This window comes from Hyperolius riggenbachi, chromosome 2 (genome assembly GCF_040937935.1).
Source record: "Hyperolius riggenbachi isolate aHypRig1 chromosome 2, aHypRig1.pri, whole genome shotgun sequence".
NCBI lineage: Eukaryota > Metazoa > Chordata > Amphibia > Anura > Hyperoliidae > Hyperolius > Hyperolius riggenbachi.
In genome coordinates, this window is record NC_090647.1 from 129,519,753 (window position 1) to 129,539,754 (window position 20,002).

Genomic DNA, 20,002 nt, shown 5'->3' on the forward strand with positions numbered 1-20,002 from the left:
ACTGTCTCACCAGCAGCCCCCTGTGCACAACTGTCCCACCAGCAGCCCCCTGTGCATGACTGTCCCCCTCTGTCACCAGCAGCCCCCTGTGCATGACTGTCCCCCTCTGTCACCAGCAGGGCCGGGCCGAGGCATAGGCTGGAGAGGCTCCAGCCTCAGGGCGCAGTGTAGGAGGGGGCGCATAATTCATTCAGCTGTCATTCCTAATTGTGTTTGAAGCAGAAATAAATAAGAAAAGGGGATACATAGCAGTGACTGCAAGCCAGATAACTAGATATTAAGGTGTTGGGGAGGTTGTGGGCCCTGTGGCGCCTCTTAGTCTAATAGCAATCAGTGTGTGATGGCTGGGGTGGGAGGGATGGGGGGCGCACTTTGGTGTCTCAGCCTTGGGTGCTGGAGGACCTTGTCCCGGCTCTGGTCACCAGCAGCCCTCCTGTACATGACTGTCCCCGTCACCAGCAGCGCCCCCTGTGCACAGCTGTCCCCATCACCAGCAGCCCCCTGTGCACAACTGTCCCACCAGCAGCCCCCTGTGCACAACTGTCCCGCTGTATCACTAGCAGCCTCCGTGTACGGCTGTGCCCGTCACCAGCAGCCCCCTGTGCATCACTGTCCCCCTCTGTCACCAGCAGCCCCCTGTGCATGACTGTCCCCCTCTGTCACCAGCAGCCCCCTGTGCATGACTGTCCCCCTCTGTCACCAGCAGCCCTCCTGTGTATGACTGCCACTCTCTGTCACCGGCAGCCCCCTGTGCACGGCTGTCCCCCTCTGTAACCAGCAGCCCCTTGTGCATTACTGTCCTTCTCTGTCACCAGCAGCCCCCTGTGCATGGCTTCCCCCTGTCACCAGCAGCAGCCCCCTGTACAGGGCTGTCCTGTCCCCGTCACCAGCAGCCCCCTGTGCAGGGCTGTCCCCAGTAGCCCGCTATGCGCAGCTGTCCCCCTGTGTCACCAGCAGCCCCGAGTACAGCTGTCCCGCTGTGTCACCAGCAGTTCCCTGTGCACGGCTGTCCACCTGTCACCATCAGCCCCCCTGTGTGTGCACAAATGTCCCACCACCAGCAGCCCCCTGTGCAGGCTTCCCCCCTCTGTCACCAGCAGTCCCCTGTGTAGGCTGTCCCCCTCTGTCACCAGCAGCTCCCTGTGCAGAGTTGTCCCGCTGTGTCACCATAAGCCCACGTGGAGGGCAGGCTGCAGCCAGAGTTCACACATGCACCTGCAGCCCAATAGCCAGCTTGGGGTCACGCCCTCTCCTCTCTCATTGGCTGCCGGTTTGCCGTCCCCCGTTCTCTGCCTTTCTCACCACGCCAAGCCCATTAATAAGTAACTAGCGTAGTAAGACTGTATTGTGGGCTGTGCGGCATGATGAAACTGATTGGGGAAGGTGAATTGAGAGGCGGGGCCTCACTGTATACACATGCCTCAGTTTCTGCCATGTGGCTGGGGATATAGTAAGTGTTTAGGTATAAATAGGAGAGCTGCCATAGCAGAAAGATGCAGCAAAAAAAGGTGCAATCTTCTCTCTGCCCAGCGATCTATAGGGCACAATGGCACAGACGCTTAAACTGGCTCACAGGTCCACCTCTGCATTCAGAAACCTGACTGAAGCCTGGGCGGAATCCTTACTGAAGAGCCCAGAGAAAGTCATCAAGAGGCACAAGTCGCTGGCTGATGTGCCAGGACCCTCTGCGATCAGCTTCCTGGCAGATATCTTCCTCAGAGGGGGGTTGTCCCGGCTGCATGAATTGCAGGTAAGGACCAATGCCCACCTTTACTAAGCTGATCATAAGTTATGCCATTTTAATTGTACAATCTTGTCTAAACTTATGCTTGGTACACACTATACAATCTTCTGTTAGATTTACCTGCCAGATCGATTATTTCCAACATGTCCGATCTAAATTTCGATTGATGTTTTGATTTTCCTATTGTTTTTTAAATCATTTTTTTTCGAGCAATTTTCATTCAGTTCTATGAAAATCGATTAAAAAAAAAGATTTTAAAAAAGACTGAAAAATCGATCGAAATTCAGATCGGACATGTTGGTAAAAATCGATCTGGCAGGTAATTCTAGCAGAAAATTGTATGTTGTGTACCTAGCATTATTCCTAGTATACACAATGCAATTTTCTGGCGTATTGATGGTTGAATCGATTATTTCCGACAGGTCCAATCTGATTTCCGATCGTTTTTATGATCGATTTAGTGTAGAAGTGATTGGAAGAAGGATCGGAAATCAGATCGGTCCTGTCATTCATAACCGATTTGACTGTCAATCTGATGGAAAATTGCCTTGTGTGTACCAGGCATTACCACTTCAGTGTAGAGTAGGAGCTTAATTGAATGCTGAAAGTATTCTCAATCTAATTGATGTGATATGATTGTACAATCAAGATTAAATGGCCAGCTTTACTTCTAGAACAAATGGAAGGAACATATTAAAATGTATACCTCCTCCATGTAGTATGAGGGTCACTATTGAATACTATGAGCAGACTGTGTAGGTAAACCCTCATACTATATGGAGGTGGTAAAATTGGTCAGTGATTGGCCAATCATAATTGAAAGTGTGTACTAGACTTAAAGCTAGCCATACACAATAGATGTTTTAATTAACTAGACCTTTTATTTAAAAATCCTGAAGACCTTTGTATGCAACACATCTATGTGCATTATAGCCTTGTGTTGCATTATGTCTTCTGATCCTCAGGAAATAGTGTTGTGCGATTCCGCAGGCTGAAATTGTGCTCTCTCTGCGCATCTCAAAAGTGCACTGTTCACATTTTATATGATGTGGATGATGCTATTGAAATGCCCTGGGTGCACTTTCATAGTGAAAACATTTGCCTCGGGGCTCTTGTACGTTACAAGCAATTTGCTGCATTTTGCAATTAGTTTTCCGTAGTCTGGGAATTGCAAAGCACAAGGACTTCAGCAAAATAATGCAAATTGCAGGAACCTTTTTACGGAGTACATTTGAAATCGGCGCTGGTAGACTTAGGCGCAGGATACAGCCGGTATACGGCTGATCCTGCTTCTGCACAAGTCCGGCCCGTATTAATTACTATTCCCCCTCCAGGCCGCCATGGATAGTGGGGGAATGAAATAATTCGGCTTCCAGCAATTGCTGGAGGCCGAATTATTGTGTTTTTAAAGCAACCTCGGCTCCGTCTTCTGACGGAGCCGACGTTACTCACTGAGCGCTGCAATAGGAGTGATTCCTATTGTAGTCTATGAAGGCGCCGGCTGCGCCCAAATCTAGCAGCGCTGAAAAGCACTGCTCCGTTTTTACACTAGTGCAATCCAACTGCGATTCAGTTTTGTCTGACTGCAAATTGTGTTCCTAACATCTAGTAAAAATCACAACATGTAATTGCAAAAGAATCGTATTATAAAATTCTAATTAAACTGCACGTAGGGTGTGATTGCGTTTTGCAACGATATCATTTTCTGGCAGATTTTCCTGCCAGATCGATTTTTCCAACATGTCCGATCTCAGTTCAGATCGATTTTCCATTTACTTCTGTGAAAATCGATCGGAAAATCGATCTGGCGGGTAAATCTGCCAGAAAATGATATCATTACTTGTGACAGTACTGCATACAGTGTGAATGGAGCCTACATTGTATGCATTTCGTATGTTCACTGTGTGAAATTGGTTGAATGACACAGTCCCTGCTCTGCAACTGCATGGAAACTATATAAATGTCTTTTTTCTGTATTTTTTTTAGTCCATTGTTCATAATGGTGTGCTGTCATTGCTTAAAATCTATTATTATGTTTATTTAATGAAGTATGTATTTTGTTAGGGTTAGGAATATAACTACTGCATGCCAAACAAGACAGCACTTCCGCTTGCACTGATACTTCACACTGCTTTTGTGTAGACTAGAGTATAAAACAGAAAAGTGTTGTGTTACCCGAGGCTAGAGATGATTATTTTGTGTCGTATGATTGCTGAGTCACCTTCTTCCTCTCTCTTACTAATATCCTTTTACATGTAAGCATGAAAGTGATTCTTGTAACATGCATCACTACAACTCCTGTCCTGACCTATATATGTGGCAATTCCTTAATCCCTGCAGTACGTGGCCAAGCGTATTCGTATAATGTGGGCATTATGTCATACTTTTTCAGTCACATGACCCAGTTTACAACAAATGTATAAATGACAGAAGCAGACCTGTAAGAGGAAGCAAACTGCTGATCTGTTTGAAGTGAAATCCCCTCTTTTAGCTTCTAGCCACCCTGTTGCGTATAATGCCTAGTACACACCATACAATTTTCTGTAAAATCGAACAAAAATTGTATGGTGTGTACTAGGCCTAATGCTGGGAATACACAATGAGTTTTTTCAGCAAATAGATGGCTCGATAGATGATTTCCGACAGGTCCAATTTGATTTGATTCTTTTTCTGCTTGATTTTCTCAGGAAGTGAATGGAAATCGATCAGAAAAACGATCAGAAAATCGATCGGCCAGTTAATCTGCCGAAAAACCTTATCATGTATTCCAGCATTACAGACCAAGTAGTTTGCATTTGTTTTCATTATGTGCTTTACTAAAGCTTTGTGCACACGTTCAATTTTGATTGGCCAATCACTGCGCAATTTTTCCACCTCTATATAGTATGAGAGCTTACCTGCACCATCTGCTTATAGTATTCAAAATCACCACATGGAGGTGGTAAAATTGGCCAATCATTGAAGGTGTGTACCAGGTGTAAGTGATAAAAGATCCACTGTTTACCACCCTCAAAAATAACATGTATGTAAACTAAGCCTTGACATTATTTCTTCTTCATTACATTGTATTATTCGTATTGACACAATTTGTCAGTGTTTAGAATATGCATTGTCTGATTTTTGCAGAATTAAGTTTTGCTGCTGAGACTAGATTAGTGCAGGGCTTTAAAATAAGCAGCAATGCTTCCTGCTCTGTGTAGCTAATTATTTGTGCACAAACATGAGCTTACAGTCAGTTTTGGAAACTCCTAGCTAGTTTTAAATTTGTGCACGCCTCTTTGTTGTATATAAAACCCGGGATTACATTTCTACCCATATACATTAATTGAGATTACTGTAAGGCATTTTCTCTCCTTCATATCTCCAGTTACAGGGCAAAGCCAAGTATGGTCCTGTGTGGAAGGCAAGCTTCGGTCCTATCCTGACTGTGCATGTGGCAGATCCAGCACTGATTGAGCAGGTGCTGAGACAGGAAGGAAAGCATCCTATTCGCTCTGACCTCTCCTCCTGGAAAGATTACAGGCAGCATAGGGGACACTCTTATGGCTTGCTTACTGCGTAAGTAATACTTCCAGTTATTACAATACTGATACTGTATTACACTGAGCACTTCTTTTCTGCAGGGCACACTTTGCTATTTTCTTTAGTGAGCTATCTTTAAGGATATGCTGGATTGCACTTCAGTGTAATACGGTAGTCTCAGTTATCCGGCACTGAAGGGGATCTGCAGATGCTGGATAGTACGATTGCTTGAGACTCAATGTTAAAAATAGGCCCAGCTAATACATTACTATACCCCACTCTATATACATACCATGAACTTTGTAATAAATGTTAAAATACAGTAATTGAAAAAATAATAACCTCAGGGGAGCCCAGTGTTTAAGCACAGCAGAGCCCACAAACAGCCTAAGGGCTCTTTCACATCAGAGCTTGCGTTGGAGACTGCTCAAAGCATACGTTTTGTTGTATGCCTTTTACTGCGTTTTGATATGCGTTGCACTGCAGTGAGTGTGCGTTTTTAATCTGTTTTCAATGCGTTACTGCACATAGAAAAACGCAGGTAATTTTTTTTTCTTTTAGTTGTCAACTTTCTACATTGTTCCTCTGTTGCATTCTGGGACTGATTATCTGCGTTAACGGATTAAAAACGCGCATAGTGTGCGTTTTACATTGACTAACATTGTAACGCATAAAGCTAGCGTTGGCCAAAAAACTGCGCCTGGGTGCAGTGGAACGCAACGCACAAAAAGGCTGCGTTATATGTGAAAGCTAAAATGAAAGTCTATGGACTTTCATTTCACCTTGGGTAACGCAAACTTTATCCTTTGCGTTGAAACGCAGAAAATCTGCCCTAATGTGAAAGAGCCCTAAGAGGTTGTCCTTCACCACTGTGAGAACTGCCATTGATTTGTGCTGGTTGGTTAAAACTGCTGGTTAGTTAAGTTCCATATCACCGAGACTCTACTGTGCCTAGGTTACATCACTAGTAAGACTAAAGCTGGCCATACACATATAGATTTCTACCCAATGTTCCAAAACAATTGATTTCTTTCTGTAACAAATAAAAACCTTCCGAAATTTGATCAATCGAATTTTTAAAATAATAAAGTTTGAAGTGATTGAATCTGCCGGTTATTGGTGATGTAACATGACACATCAATCGTAATTTCAATTGGTTGCAAAAATGTATCAAAATTACAGTGAAATTAAATTTCAAACGATCAGCGGAGGAGCTACGGTAGATCGACGTCCCGTAGTGTTGCATTTTATCGAACGTTGCATTGCTGCAGTTTGATAGATTTTCATTATAGCCACTATATCATGCAGTTCCGTTATGATTTATTATGGACATAATATGAATCCCTAACATTGAGGTTGTACATTCCTTACAGGGAAGGAGAAGAGTGGCAGCAATTCCGCAGTATTTTGGGAAAACACATGCTGAAGCCAAAAGAGGTGGAATCTTACACTGGAGTGCTCAATGATGTAGTTGGGGACCTTATAAAGAAACTTAATCACCAGCGGAGGCAAAATCCAAATCTCATCGTCAAAGACATCTCCAGTGAGTTCTACAAGTTTGGTTTAGAAGGTAAGTCAACATGAATCCGTTAGATATGCAACAATTTACTATTGAGGAAAAGGACTAGATTCTCTCCAAGTTTTGTAGTCTCCAGATTACTGGTACAGTGTAGCAATACGGTCAGTCTGGGTGATGCCGGGCCTGGACACACTAATGTACTTGTGTCTGCTATTTAGTATCTGTAACACTGTTGTGTTACTGAAAAGCAGACAGGAGCATGCTAGTGTGTTCAGGCCAGTCATTTTCTGCAGTTGATATGTTGAAACAGCTGACTCTGCAGTTTGCAGGCTGTGCTCAGTGTCTGACAGTCAGAGTGTACTGGAGACAAGTTAAGAAAAAAGTTAGACATACCTGGGGTTTCTTCCAGCCCCTTTCAAGCTGATTGGTCCCTTGCCATCCTCCTCCATTGCCTGAATCCTCCGCTAGGCAGGCCAGTAACTTTGCAAGTCGGCAACAGACAGCGCAGGCGCAATCCAGCCGCACACGCTTCCTCACTGTGCAGGCACAAAACTCTCCTGACGATGGGGGAGCATGCTGGAGATTTGGCATCGCAAGCATCAATAGTCATAAGCTGTCTCTCAAAGCAGTTGTTAGTTTGTGGATGGTACCTTAGTAATGAGAGCTGTATAGACATGTTTTTGGCACCTGGCTACTCAACATGTTCTGTTATACGGAGAGGGGAGGGGAGGACCCCTAGTGGAGTATAAAATTAAACCAGATCGGCAGGCAGACAAGGGCGATTCATCTTGGCCATTCACTGAAGGGAAGGTGAGTGACATTGGGAACACCAGCTCACAATTTTGGAGACAATTACAAGAAAAATCTAGTGTGCCTGACCTTATGCTAGATACAGTAGAGCATTTGGTGTTTCAAAACATAAATGTAGCTACAGGAGAAGCAGTTAAAGAGTACCTAAAACAGTATTGAGGTTGTATCAGTGCAAACTTGGGAGAGGGCTGAATGACAACCCCCTTGAGTTTAGTACTGAGTAAGGAGTGTCTCAGCCTGATTCTCAATGCTGTTATCCTGCTTTTTTGTTGAAGATGTGCTTTAGGCTAGTTCTAATAGATTCAAATACTTCATCACTTTTCTAGGTATTTCCTCCGTCCTCTTTGAGTCAAGAATCGGTTGCCTGGAGACAACAGTCCCTAAAGAAACAGAAAAATTCATCAAATCAATCAATACGATGTTTGTAATGACCCTCCTAACTATGGCCATGCCCAAATTTCTGCACAAAATCTTCAGAAAGCCTTGGCAAAAGTTCTGTGAATCCTGGGATTACATGTTTGCTTTTGGTAAGTCACATGACGTCTAGCTTCTATTTTATTGGTGTTTAGGACTTGGGCTCTGAGAGGTCCACAGAAAGCACTTATTTATATACCAGCAGCTGCTATGGAGGCCCAGTTCCACTCTGTCACTTTACATGTCTGTGTCAGTGCACTCTATGTACGTTACATTGCACATCGGGCCATATTGCCATATCAACTCATTTGTATTGTAGCACGCCTTAAAGGATATCCGAAGTGACATGTGACATGATGAGATAGACATGTGCATGTACAGTGCCAGGCACACAAATAACTATGCTGTGTTCCTTTTTTTCTTTCTCTGTCCTGACTCAGACAGGAAGTGACTACAGTGTGACCCCTAATGATATGAAATTCCCCCTTTTACCTCTTTCTTGCTCTCAGAAGCCATTTTCTGCTAGGAAAGTGTTTTATAGTTGGAATTTCTTATAAGTGAGGGTCACACTGTAGTCACTTCCTGTCAGGACTGAGTCAGCCACTTACATACCTGATATTTAACTTTTTCAGGCAGAGAAAGAAAAAAAGGAACACAGCATAGTTATTTGTGTGCTAGGCACTGTACATACACATGTCTATCTCATTATGTCACATGTCACTTTGGGTATCCTTTAACTGAAAATAAACTGATGAGATTAACAATAGCATCTGTAGTTCTACTCATAAATAGTAATTTCTTAGGATCCCACAGGCTCATTTTGTGTTTTAACATCTCCCCCCCTCTCCCCATCATCATTGTTTCAACTGAAAGATGACAGTTTTAGATGTTCTTGAACTATTGATGTATTTTACTCTTTTCCCTTTACTCAGAATTTTCTCTCTGCCATGCAGGAGTTTTACATCATGTAATTAGTTATTATTACACTACATTCCTAGTCCAACTGTTGAAAAACTGTCATTCAGACCCCTGGGTCCTTATTCAATTCACTTTTTCTCCTAAGTTTTCTCCTAGGAAATAATTTTTCATCTTCTGTTTAGAATAATTTTTTAGCACTTTGCAATTTAAAAAGTACCAAAACGTAGTTGGAAATTGACTATCAAAATTATTCAGAGTATTTTCTTGCATAACGCATGCATTATAATGTGTGTAAACTGCAGTGGAGACTGAACATAGACTTTTATACAAAGCCTGCATGCAGCCAGTTAGAATAGCGCAATCCATTACAAGCCAGTACTGTGACCAGGCCCATAGAATTGTATGGGCATTGAGGTGACATGCAAAATTATTCTGAAAGGCAACTGAGCTCTGTGAACTACCCTTACAGTGAGAGAGAGGTAAAAAGGAACTCAGGCTAGTTATGTGTATTCTTGGCGCCGTACATGTTTATTTCATCATGCCACACATCAGTTGTATGCCCCATCAAAATTGTGCTTGGGTGTCCCAAGATTTCTAGTGAGTCTAATGATCATTTTCAGCTATGATCATGTTACGTTTAGGCTGCTTACACACTAAGACGTTACAGGCGCACGTTAGTGCAGCCTGTAACGCTCCCCCAACGCACAGCAATGTAACACAAGTGGGCTGTTCACACAGCCCACGTTGCGTTACATGTAATGCTGCACGTTCTCCCGAAAGTGCAGCATGCCACGGAGTTAGAGCGGCTTAAGCCGCGTTAGACTGTCTGCACATGCGCAGTCATGTTGGGAAGGAGCGGAGAGCGGCCAGGCACATGGCTAATTAATATTCACTGCACGTTGTGACATGCAGTGTTTACTTCCTGGAGCGGCCGCTCTGTGCGGTGATTGGCCGGCGGGACCACGTGATGCCGCATGCGCACAAGAGTACGCATCACGGCATCACGGACGCCAGAGTGAGCTGCACAACGCGGCTCACTCTGACGTCCACATAGAAGAGCACCAGGCGTCGCGTTAGGTGCACGTTATGCGACCTTAACGTGGCACCTAACGCAACGTCTTAGTGTGCAAGTAGCCTTAATGTTAAAACAACCATAGCCAGTATATCAGGGCATATGGTAACTTTATCGTGTGGTCCTGGTATTTGCCTGTGTTTTTATTTGTTGCATTTTACCTGCTTGCCAGCCTGATGATGTCACTGTGTGTTGCAGTAACAATGTGGTTATACAATTTGTCATACTGCGACTGGAGAGGCTGATGTAAGCTTGGCTGTATTTTGTCCTCTCAGTCTATAAGCTGCAGAATAAAACACTCCAATATCTACAGCCATTTCCTCTTTTTGATAGTATGAAGGTCACCAGTGAGTTTGCATCAGCCAGCATAAGTCTTTATGATGCCGACAGCCGGGTCTCTGACCTGTAGTAGGCAAACATCAAGAGAAGTAGATGTTGCTGTGCAAACATTGAGACCAATTAATGCATTTTTCTATATTCTAAAACTGTATTCATTTTTCTTTAGTTTAAAACAAAATGTAACCATACTGAAACCACATAAATATAAATAAGATATATGTTATTAATTGGAGAACACAGTTTGTTAATCATAACCATTTAATGAACGAGTTGTCTGGCATGTGTAAACAGCAGGGCAACCGGCCCAAGTGCCTAAAAGGAACCTGAAGTGAGAGGGAGATAGAGGCTGCCCTATTTATTGCCTTTAAACAATGCAGATTGCCTGGCTGTCCTGCTGATCCTCTGCCTCTAATACTTAGAGCCATAGATGTTTCTGACAAAAATCTAACAAGATTAGCTGCATGCTTGTTTCAGGTGTGTTTGCTTGTTTCATGCTTGTTCCGAATGAGCAGCAGGGCTTACATGTAGCCTACATATACCTCTCAGTTAGTTGTCCATTAAGCAGGGAGATGAGGATTTGTGGGCACTATAGAAAGCAAACTTGAAGCGAAATAAAACCCAAAAAACGTATGATATAATGAATTGTATGTGTAGTACGGATAGTGAATACAACATTAGTAGCAAAGAAAAGAGTCTCATATTTTTATTTTCAGTGATATGGTTTTTTTTTAAAATACAACATTGCATCATTCTGTTACAGTTGTAGTTTGAAAACCACACTCTGTCTTTTAAGCTGTAAAACAAAGCATAAATAATGACCCTTTGAACTTTCCTGCAGTAAAACCTTATCTCAAGCTTTTATCTCACTGTTTAAGTGCTTCAGAAAACATGACTGTATTTGACCAAAATGGGTGGAATAGCTCAGAGAAGCTCTTTTGCATAGATAACAACTGACGTTTTCTAACTCTTCCTGTACTGGAAATCAACATGAGGCTCTTTTATTTGATACTAATGTTCTATTTCTTAGTTGTACTACACATATAGTTCATTATCTCATAAGTTTATGTTTGCATCACGATGGACACTGTTTATAATATTATCTTCATAAGATATTTGCCTTTTTACAGCCAAGGGACACATTGACAAAAGAATGGCTGACGTAGCTGACAAAGTGGCCCGGGGAGAGAAAGTGGAAGGAAAATACTTGACCTATTATCTGGCCCAGGAGAAAATCCCCATGAAATCCGTGTACAGCAATGTCACAGAGCTGCTTCTGGCCGGAGTAGATACGGTAAGGATTGACTGTGCTGTCCACACAACTTGTAATGAGGTCAGTCGTAAGCACTGCCTATCACTACCCTGTTTACCAGTTCAGTCTCGCAGCAAAACAGTTGAGTGCTTGAAGTAAACTTGCTGTTCATTTTAGAAATATGGACGCTGTAGTTGCTGCCCTCCATCTGAAAACATAAGTTAAGGGCTGTTCTAAATGATCAAAAAACAAAACAAAACAAATACATAGAAAGAAAGAAATGACAAGTTTAATGCTGTATGGTTACATACTGCCCTGTTTCTAGCTTTTTTGTCACTCCAGTCAAGAAGTATCCCCCCTTCCCCCCGGGGAAAAAAAAAAACCTAAGGAACACAGTGGATGCTGCCTGCAACTTCCACTATTCTCTCCTTGTGGTGTCTGTCCTCCAAGGACCTGCAATGCTGCTGCACCTCAGGACACCTAACTTTCTGCTGCTGTTTACAGCAAAAGCAGGTGACAGAACACCCAAGGGGGCAGAACTTAGTTCAGGGGCAGAGCTACATTTGGGGGTGGGGCTTAATTCAGGGGCATGGCACCCCCAAGGACCAATGGCGCTCCAGGCAATGGCCTGGAATGCCTTTGCCTAAAACCAGCCCTGGCCCTGAAACTCTTATTTCCCACTGCTGCCATATTAGATAGCGAATATAGAATCTATATAGATAGAGAAAGCTGCCAGTTAGCCATTCCCCTTTTCTGTAAGGGCCTGTTTCCACTAGCTCTGAATACGTAGCATTTCCTTGCATGCAACCTGGTTGGGGAAACGCTGCCTATTCAGACAGGCTTGCCGTCTGAATCGCGTGCTGGTGCAATTGTGGAGGCATCATGCAGTTTTCCATAGCATGCATCCGATTTCCTGTAACTGTGTACGACACAGCTATAGCAATTTGGCTGCGGCATCACAGCAGCAGAGGTGCCGCATCCGATTCAGGCACCCAGTGGAAAGAGACCCTTAGGACAGCAGCTCCGCTGTCTATATGCAGTGGCCCAGCTACCATTTGCTAAGGCCTTTTTTACACAGGAGGTTGAAGGTGGTTCCGGCCAGGCACTTGCTAGTGCTTGGTATGAGCAATGGAGAGGCAGCCACGGCTCTGAGTCACGTCTGGGAGATGGGATTGCCACTAGATATCAGTCTCATGCACTTAGCAGAAACGTGGGGCAGTTGTCTAGCATTGGTAGGAGGCCTAGCTAACCCTTGCTTGTGAGCACTGAGCAGTAGATCTGTTCTGGAATATTTTTTACCTAGCTTGAAACTTTTTTAGTAAAAAAAATAAAATCTCCTGGGAGAAAAGACAGGAGAAGTGGTCATTAAATAGGGGCTCTTGTGCCTTATTTTTTCGAAGAAAAAAAATGTGTTGATAGATGTCTGCATGTTGGCTAAATTGGCCGAAAAATGTATAGACAAAGTTAGAGGTGATTAGTTTTTCACTGGGACTGGCATTGATATCAATGCTATATACATAATACAGTATGGACTGTCAATCTTTCCGTAATGGGTTGGTACTATACAGTATATAAAAATGACTTACTTTGATCATCTTGGGCACCAGAAAAAAATAAAGATAAGTAAGGAGAAAACAAAATTCCATTTCTAATGACTACATGGGGTGGTCGTGTTTAGATGTTAAGCTTGATAATGTTTCAAGCACTCTCCTGGCTGTAGATGATGAAGTTCTTACCTTCTTTCTTCTTATGTTTGTAACAGATTTCTAGTACCCTCTCCTGGAGTCTGTATGAACTTGCAAGACATCCACAAATCCAGGCCGCTCTTTACAAAGAGATCACAAGTGTTCTGCAGGGCCAGGAGGTCCCATCTGCTGCGGATGTTGCTAGAATGCCACTAATGAAGGCCGTGGTGAAAGAAGTGCTCAGGTAAAAATTGCAAATTGTGAGAGACATTATAGGTTGCAAGGGTTTTGCAATTACAGGGATGTCTACAAAGGATCAGTAGAGAGAGTTGTACTAAAACTGGCCATACACTAGTCTATGTGGCCATTAGAGCGATCCTTCTCAGATCATTATCTGATTAGAAAGGGATCTATCTGATTGAATCCTTCCACACACACAGAGAGATTTTTGAAAGATTTCAGAATACAATATATTTATAATCTACCAAACTGCAGCATTGCAATGTCCGATGCATTGCAACGCTATGGGCTGATTCCATCGACTTTGATCAAAAATCAATTGATTGGTCACTTGAGCCAGCATATTGGGGCATAGATTTCTAGCAGATTTGATTAAATGATATCGTCGGGTGAAATCAACCAGTGTATGGCCTTCTTTAAAGTGTTTGGAGGTATTATATGGCTGTTGGAGTACATTTTATAGAGGAGGAATGTATAAATGCAGAACTCCATGAAGTGTTGTTTCATTGGGCATTGAACAGTGGTTATATTTGTCATTTTCCATTTTTTAAAGATTATTTGCTGCAGAGGTGTAAACATTTTTCAGGGTCAGCCTCCAGCTATCTGTCAGACCTACGCTTTAGAAATTATGGTGCTCATTAATAGTTTGATTTCTAGTGAATGATCATATTTTTGATCAGATCTTTTAGATTGAAAAAAAAAGTAAAGCATATCTAAAGTCTGGCCCCGGGCCAAATGCGGACTGTGTGCTAAATGGGTCTTTTTGGTTAAATAAGATGTCTAAACACATTAGAGAAAGCACTTACTTGTTTACCTGGTTTACCTAGTGTCCCTAGAATATGACCATAAAACATTATTGTGCCATGTCTTACAAGTCCATTATTTTTTTTACATAGTGTAACATTGAATTGTTTTATTGTAGGCTGTATCCTGTCATTCCTGGCAATGCTCGAGTCATAGCAGACAATGATGTCCAGATTGGAGAGTACACGATACCTAAGAAGGTGAGTTCCCCTTACTTTGCATGCTCGAATGTTGTATATAAGTCTTCCCAACCTACCTAATTCTTGTTAGCCGAGAAGTGGTGCTCACAGATGTGATGATGCTGCATGTAGTATATTGTACCACAGCTGATTACCACGCGGTAATAACAGGGCATATTTGTTTCAGACACTCATCACGCTCTGCCACTATGCCACCTCGCGAGATGAGAAATACTTCTCCAACCCCAATGAGTTCCAACCAGAGCGCTGGCTGAAGAAAGACGAGTCTCACCATCCGTACGCCTCAATACCATTTGGATTTGGAAAGAGAAGCTGCATTGGGAGGCGGATAGCTGAGCTGGAAGTCTACCTTGCTCTGTCACGGGTAAGAGGACATAGTCAGCCTTCATTAAAATATTGATTAGCAGTATTGTGTATTTATATAGTGCTGGCACCTTCCTAATAGTGTATTATCATGTCATTAAGTGTAGCTCAGTGGAGCTCACAATCTAATCCCTATCATAGTCAGCGATTATCTTATGTTCCTGTTGTAGTCTCTAAAGGAAATAATTAACCTCTTTTTTAGAGGGGGAGATCATGGAGAGAACATTCAAAGTCCATGCAGATCATGTGCTGTCCCGGTACTCTATCAGTATGGATGTATACAAGTGGAGGAGCCAAGAGATATTTTATATCTTGAGACCTTCCAAAACAAAGTTCACCCAAAACTTGACTCTACAGTCAGTGGCGTATGGGGCCCCCCAGCAAAAATGTGATGCCCCCACCTACCTCAATGTTCCCTTGCCTCCCCTTAGTTCCCCTTACAGACTTGAGGCCCATCTCAAAGGGGTCATAAAACAAGTGTGGCCATAATGATCTTCACAACCATAACAAGTGTAGCCACAAGAACACTTAATCTGAAATACAGTCCCCGGTATCGGAGGAAGGGCAAGTAGATGCGTCCCTCCACAGCTCTGGGCAGGGGCTGCTCCTCTCTAGTTACACCCCGACTGCAGTTTTGGATGGCCAATGATTAATAAAAGTTTCCTTCTGGATGAAATTAAAAAGCAATGGAGAAATATCAGTTTATACTTATTTCCCTGCAAAGGGCCAGGGACAGTTAGGCTTTGTTCACATCATAAACCGCAATCGCTAACGCCAAAGTTTTGCATTTATGTGGGCGTTTTTTTGTTTTACCTGCGCTTCAGCGCTTTTATGCTGGTGTTTTCCGAAGCGCTTTTTGTAGAGCAATTCTTTTTTTCACTTCCTGACGTCAGTTAGGAAGTGAACTCTTTCACTCAGAAATTAATAAATGCAATGTATTTATTCATGAAAGCGCTGGGGAAATCGCTATACAAAGCATTTTTTCAAGCACTTTGCGATTTTGCTATACCTTCCATTGAGGTAAACGCCCCGAAAATGGTACAGGCAGCGCTTTGCTGAGCGGATCGGAATTGAATCGCTCAGATGTGAACTCTCTCATAGGGAATCATTGCACAAGCGCTATTAGGGCGATTTTAAAAATCGCCGGCGCTTAAAAAAACCCTGAAAACGCTCTAGGTGTGAACAAGCCCTAAATGATCCTCACACTAGCTGGCCAGAGACATCATATGGAAATGATGGGGTGCCAGAGATACCAGTGATAATTATTTGCCGTACCTTAGTAAAAGCCTGCTAAGACAGCCAACCAGAGAGAAGTGGAAAGCGGTGCAGAAGGTGATGGTAACTGCAATAGGCTCCCAGTACTTCCGTGGACAGTAGCTAAATGCAGGGCTAAGTGTGTTGATACTGTGACTCTGCTACAAGCAAAGATGCTTTCTTTATTTAGCTTAAGGATTGCTTTAACCTTTTCTGAGTCCTCTGAAAAAATGGTTTTTTTTTGTAGTTTTGTTGCTTTTTTTTGTAGTTGTAGCTTTATTTGTGCACTTAGAGCATCAAATGAGTGTTCTGTTTGTGAAGCCTTTTATATCTGAACCAAAAGCGACTTCTTGAAGCGTCAGCATTGTGTCAGATCTACGAGGGGGAAGCAGGAAGCAATAGCTCTGATATCTACTTCTTCAATAAACAACTTTTAGTGCACATAAAGAGAGTATCAAAAACTGTTCTCAACCTTTTTTCTGATGGTTCCTGAAAAATATTCTTTGCCTGTTTCCTTGTGAGTTTTTACCTGGAATTAATGGGCTGTTGATATTTATTTCAGATCCTCACACACTTCGAAGTTAGACCCGAGTGCCTAGAAACCGTGGTGAAGCCAATGACCAGAACACTGCTAGTGCCGGACAGAGAGATCAATCTACAATTTCTGGAGCGATAACTTCAGTTACTATTCAGTGATTTACTAGAGGAAGTGTATACTGTATTGTAAAACATTCTCTCCCTAAGAGGTCTATAAATAGCTTGTGTGGGAGACGTTACTATAATGTGTGGGAGAGTCCTGATGCTCATAGAGGAATTGTAGACAAGTATAATGCGTGATACACACCATGATGCAATATCCCATCAAATCGATGGGCTGAATTGATAATTTTCAGCAGTTCCGATCTAATTTCTGATTGATTTTCTGATCACTTATGTACAAAATCGATCAGAAAAATGATCAGAAATTAGATCGGACCTGACAGATATTATTGATTCGACCCATCGATCTGATGGGAAATTGCATGGTGTGTACCAGGCATAAACGGAGTCATAGGGCTGGTGCACACCGAGCGGCTTTTTGGGCGTTTTCAGATCCGCTTGCGGCTGCGGATCTGCTTGGTCAATGTATCTCAATGGGGTGGTGCACACCAGAGCGGCAGGCGTTTTGCAGAAACGAAAAATGCCTGGGTGAGGCATTTTTTGGATTGCGGATGCGTTTCTGCCTCAATGTTAAGTATAGGAAAAACGCAAACCGCTCTGAAAAACGGCACTTCAGAGCGGTTTGCCAGGCGTTTTTGTTACAGAAGCTGTTCAGTAACAGCTTTACTGTAACAATATATGAAATCTACTATACTGAAAACCGCAGCAGCAATCCGCAAAACGCTAGCAAAACGCCTCATAAAAATAAAAAAAAGCGTTTAAAAATCTGCTAGCGTTTTGCGGATCTGCTAGCGGGTTTTGGTGTGCACCAGCCCATACATTGTTTGACAGCCATCTGATCCTGCAAGTAATTAATACCATCCTAATCTGAAATCTGTTGGGGAGGATCATTTGATTTGCTTCCTTGCCCCACATAATTTCACCTAAATTTGTTTTCAAATGGAATGAACCACAACCATTTTTAACTTTGTATTGCTCAATGCAGCCAGACAATGTCTGGGAAGTGTTAGGCTGTAAATGTATCTAATCTCCCATTGTGTTGTCTATATTCCATATTGTACCATATCTGTGAACTTTGCATTTTTTCGCAAAGTGTCATAACGGCAAAAGGGATAACTGTGAGATAACAGATTTGTAGCGTAGCTACTTCTAAAAGATTTCCATATTCAGTTTCGTCACTTTTCTGTAAATGCCATTCTCATGTAGCAGGACGACAATCAGACTTGTAAATATTTTACATATCTTGTGATAGTCATACATTTGTACAGTTTCTTTATATGTTCATTGCCTCCAGTAGTAGGGTTGTGTTTGGATCTGAGGCCCAGTGCACACCGAGCGGTTTTTGGAGCGATCTGCCGGCCGCATCCGCCTATAAAAAACGCTTGTCTAATGTATTGCAATGGGATGGTGCACACCGGCGGTTTGCGGTTTTTGCCAAGCCGCAAACGCGCCTCCTGCTGCGTGTTTGCGGTTTTCGGAAGCGTTTCGTCCTCAATGTAAAGTATAGGAAAAACACAAACCGCTCTGGAAAACGCTACATCAGAGCAGTTTGCCAGGCATTTTTGTTACAGTAGCTGTTCAGTAACAGCTTTTACTGTAACAATATGTGTAATCTGCTACACAAAAACGCACCCAAAACCGCTAGGTATGTTTAGAAAACCTCTCTAAACATACCTAGAATCGCTCTGAAATCAGCTCCCAAAACCGCTAGCGTATTGCCGATCTGCTAGCGGTTTTGGTGTGCACTGGGCCTAAGAGAGAATAGTACTTCTCTGTGAGTGGTAAATAGTTACCTGTGGAGAATTGTTGGCAATTATTTTTGCTACTGGGTACAGCTGTTATGTGAAGAGTTAATATTCAAATAAATAATAATTTACTGCCTTGCCTTAGAAAATCAAACGGTATAATTAAAGAGGACCTAAACTCAAAACTTCCTCTCTGCTAAAAAAAAGATAGCAACAGCATAATAACCTTTAGGCTTTGTTCACATTATAAATCGCCAGCGCTTTCGCAAGCACTGAGCGATTTATACAGCACTTTGCGCTTAGAAAAGCACTTTTGTAACCTCTTTTCTAAGCGCTTTTGTTGAGCGTTTAGTTTATTCACTTCCTGACATCTTTCAGGAAGTGAATTTTTTGATCCGGAAAAGAATAAAAACAATGTATTTATTCTTAAAAGCGCCCGGGAAATCACAATTCAAAGTGCTTTTTCAAGCGCTTTGCGATCTCTCTATACCTTCCATTGAGAAAAAACGCTCAGAAAATGGTACATGTAGCGCGTTTGCAATTTTAATAAAAATTGAAAAGCGCACATGTGAACACTCTCATAGGTAATCATTGCACAAGCGCTTTTAGGGCGATTTCTAAAAACGCCAGTGTTTAAAAAAAACCGCTCATAGTGTGAACAAGCCCTTAAAGAAAAACATTTCTTTGCTACAGCTGATACAAATCCTGTAATAAATCTACAGTGTTTCTACGTCCTGCTTTCATGGAAGCAGAAATATTGTTAACATCCTGTGTTTAGCAATTCGCTGCTCTGCCGTGGCAGAGGAGATTCCTGAGCTGACACAGCTGGGAGATCAAATTACAGTACTGATTACTCACAGATGAGGGGGAATTAGACAGGCTAAACTCTCTAAATACATACAGGGGGCATTTCTCTACGTTTTCTTTCTGTCCTGTGCAAGAGTTCAGGTCCACTTTAAGTATATCCACTAATAAAAAACCTAGCCCCATCCCACAAAAGTCCTGTACAGTAACACTGATAATCAAATCCAGAGCCCACATACACTTACCATGGGACCAGAGGTGCTACTACATGTCAATGTGTTGGTAACATTAGTGACTACATGGCAAGGTGGATCTAGCCATTGTGTCAAACCCTAAAAATCATTTAACCAACCATCATGTTGCTAAATAGAATGAAATAACTAGAACTTGCTTTACATATTCTGTAAATTGGTTTATCTATTTATAATATTTATTTGTAAGTTGCTAAGTGGTTATTTTAAATATTTGTATTTAATATATTCTATGGTATTCCATATTGATTATTATTATTGTGTTTTGTAATATATATCAACAAGCTGAAGTTCTGTTTTTTTATATATATTTTTGTATATTTATTATATATGTATATATTAATAAATATGTTTTTTATATAAAGATGTAGATGTTTTCTTAGTGTGTTTTATTCCCTTCAATATGAGG

The 20,002-nt window shown here is 42.2% G+C and overlaps 1 protein-coding gene across 1 annotated transcript; it reads left to right on the forward strand.

Moving 5' to 3' along the window:
* Positions 1-1,330: 1,330 nt before the first annotated feature.
* On the forward strand, positions 1,331-17,180 carry CYP27B1 (cytochrome P450 family 27 subfamily B member 1). The gene is made up of 9 exons (XM_068265142.1): positions 1,331-1,750; positions 5,112-5,302; positions 6,640-6,836; positions 7,922-8,122; positions 11,466-11,629; positions 13,350-13,516; positions 14,435-14,516; positions 14,683-14,880; positions 16,696-17,180. The coding sequence occupies exons 1-9, from the start codon at positions 1,547-1,549 to the stop codon at positions 16,807-16,809; spliced, it is 1,518 nt and encodes a 505-aa protein (XP_068121243.1). The 5' UTR covers positions 1,331-1,546; the 3' UTR covers positions 16,810-17,180.
* The last annotated feature ends 2,822 nt before the right edge of the window (positions 17,181-20,002 follow it).

Excerpts from the sequence above, each read along its gene's own strand:
- CYP27B1 (XM_068265142.1), top strand. The coding sequence starts at position 1,547 with ATGGCACAGACGCTTAAACTGGCTCACAGGTCCACCTCTGCATTCAGA. Across the intron at positions 5,303-6,639 it reads TCTTATGGCTTGCTTACTGC|GGAAGGAGAAGAGTGGCAGC; the intron begins GTAAGTAATACT and ends CATTCCTTACAG. Across the intron at positions 14,517-14,682 it reads AGTACACGATACCTAAGAAG|ACACTCATCACGCTCTGCCA; the intron begins GTGAGTTCCCCT and ends TATTTGTTTCAG.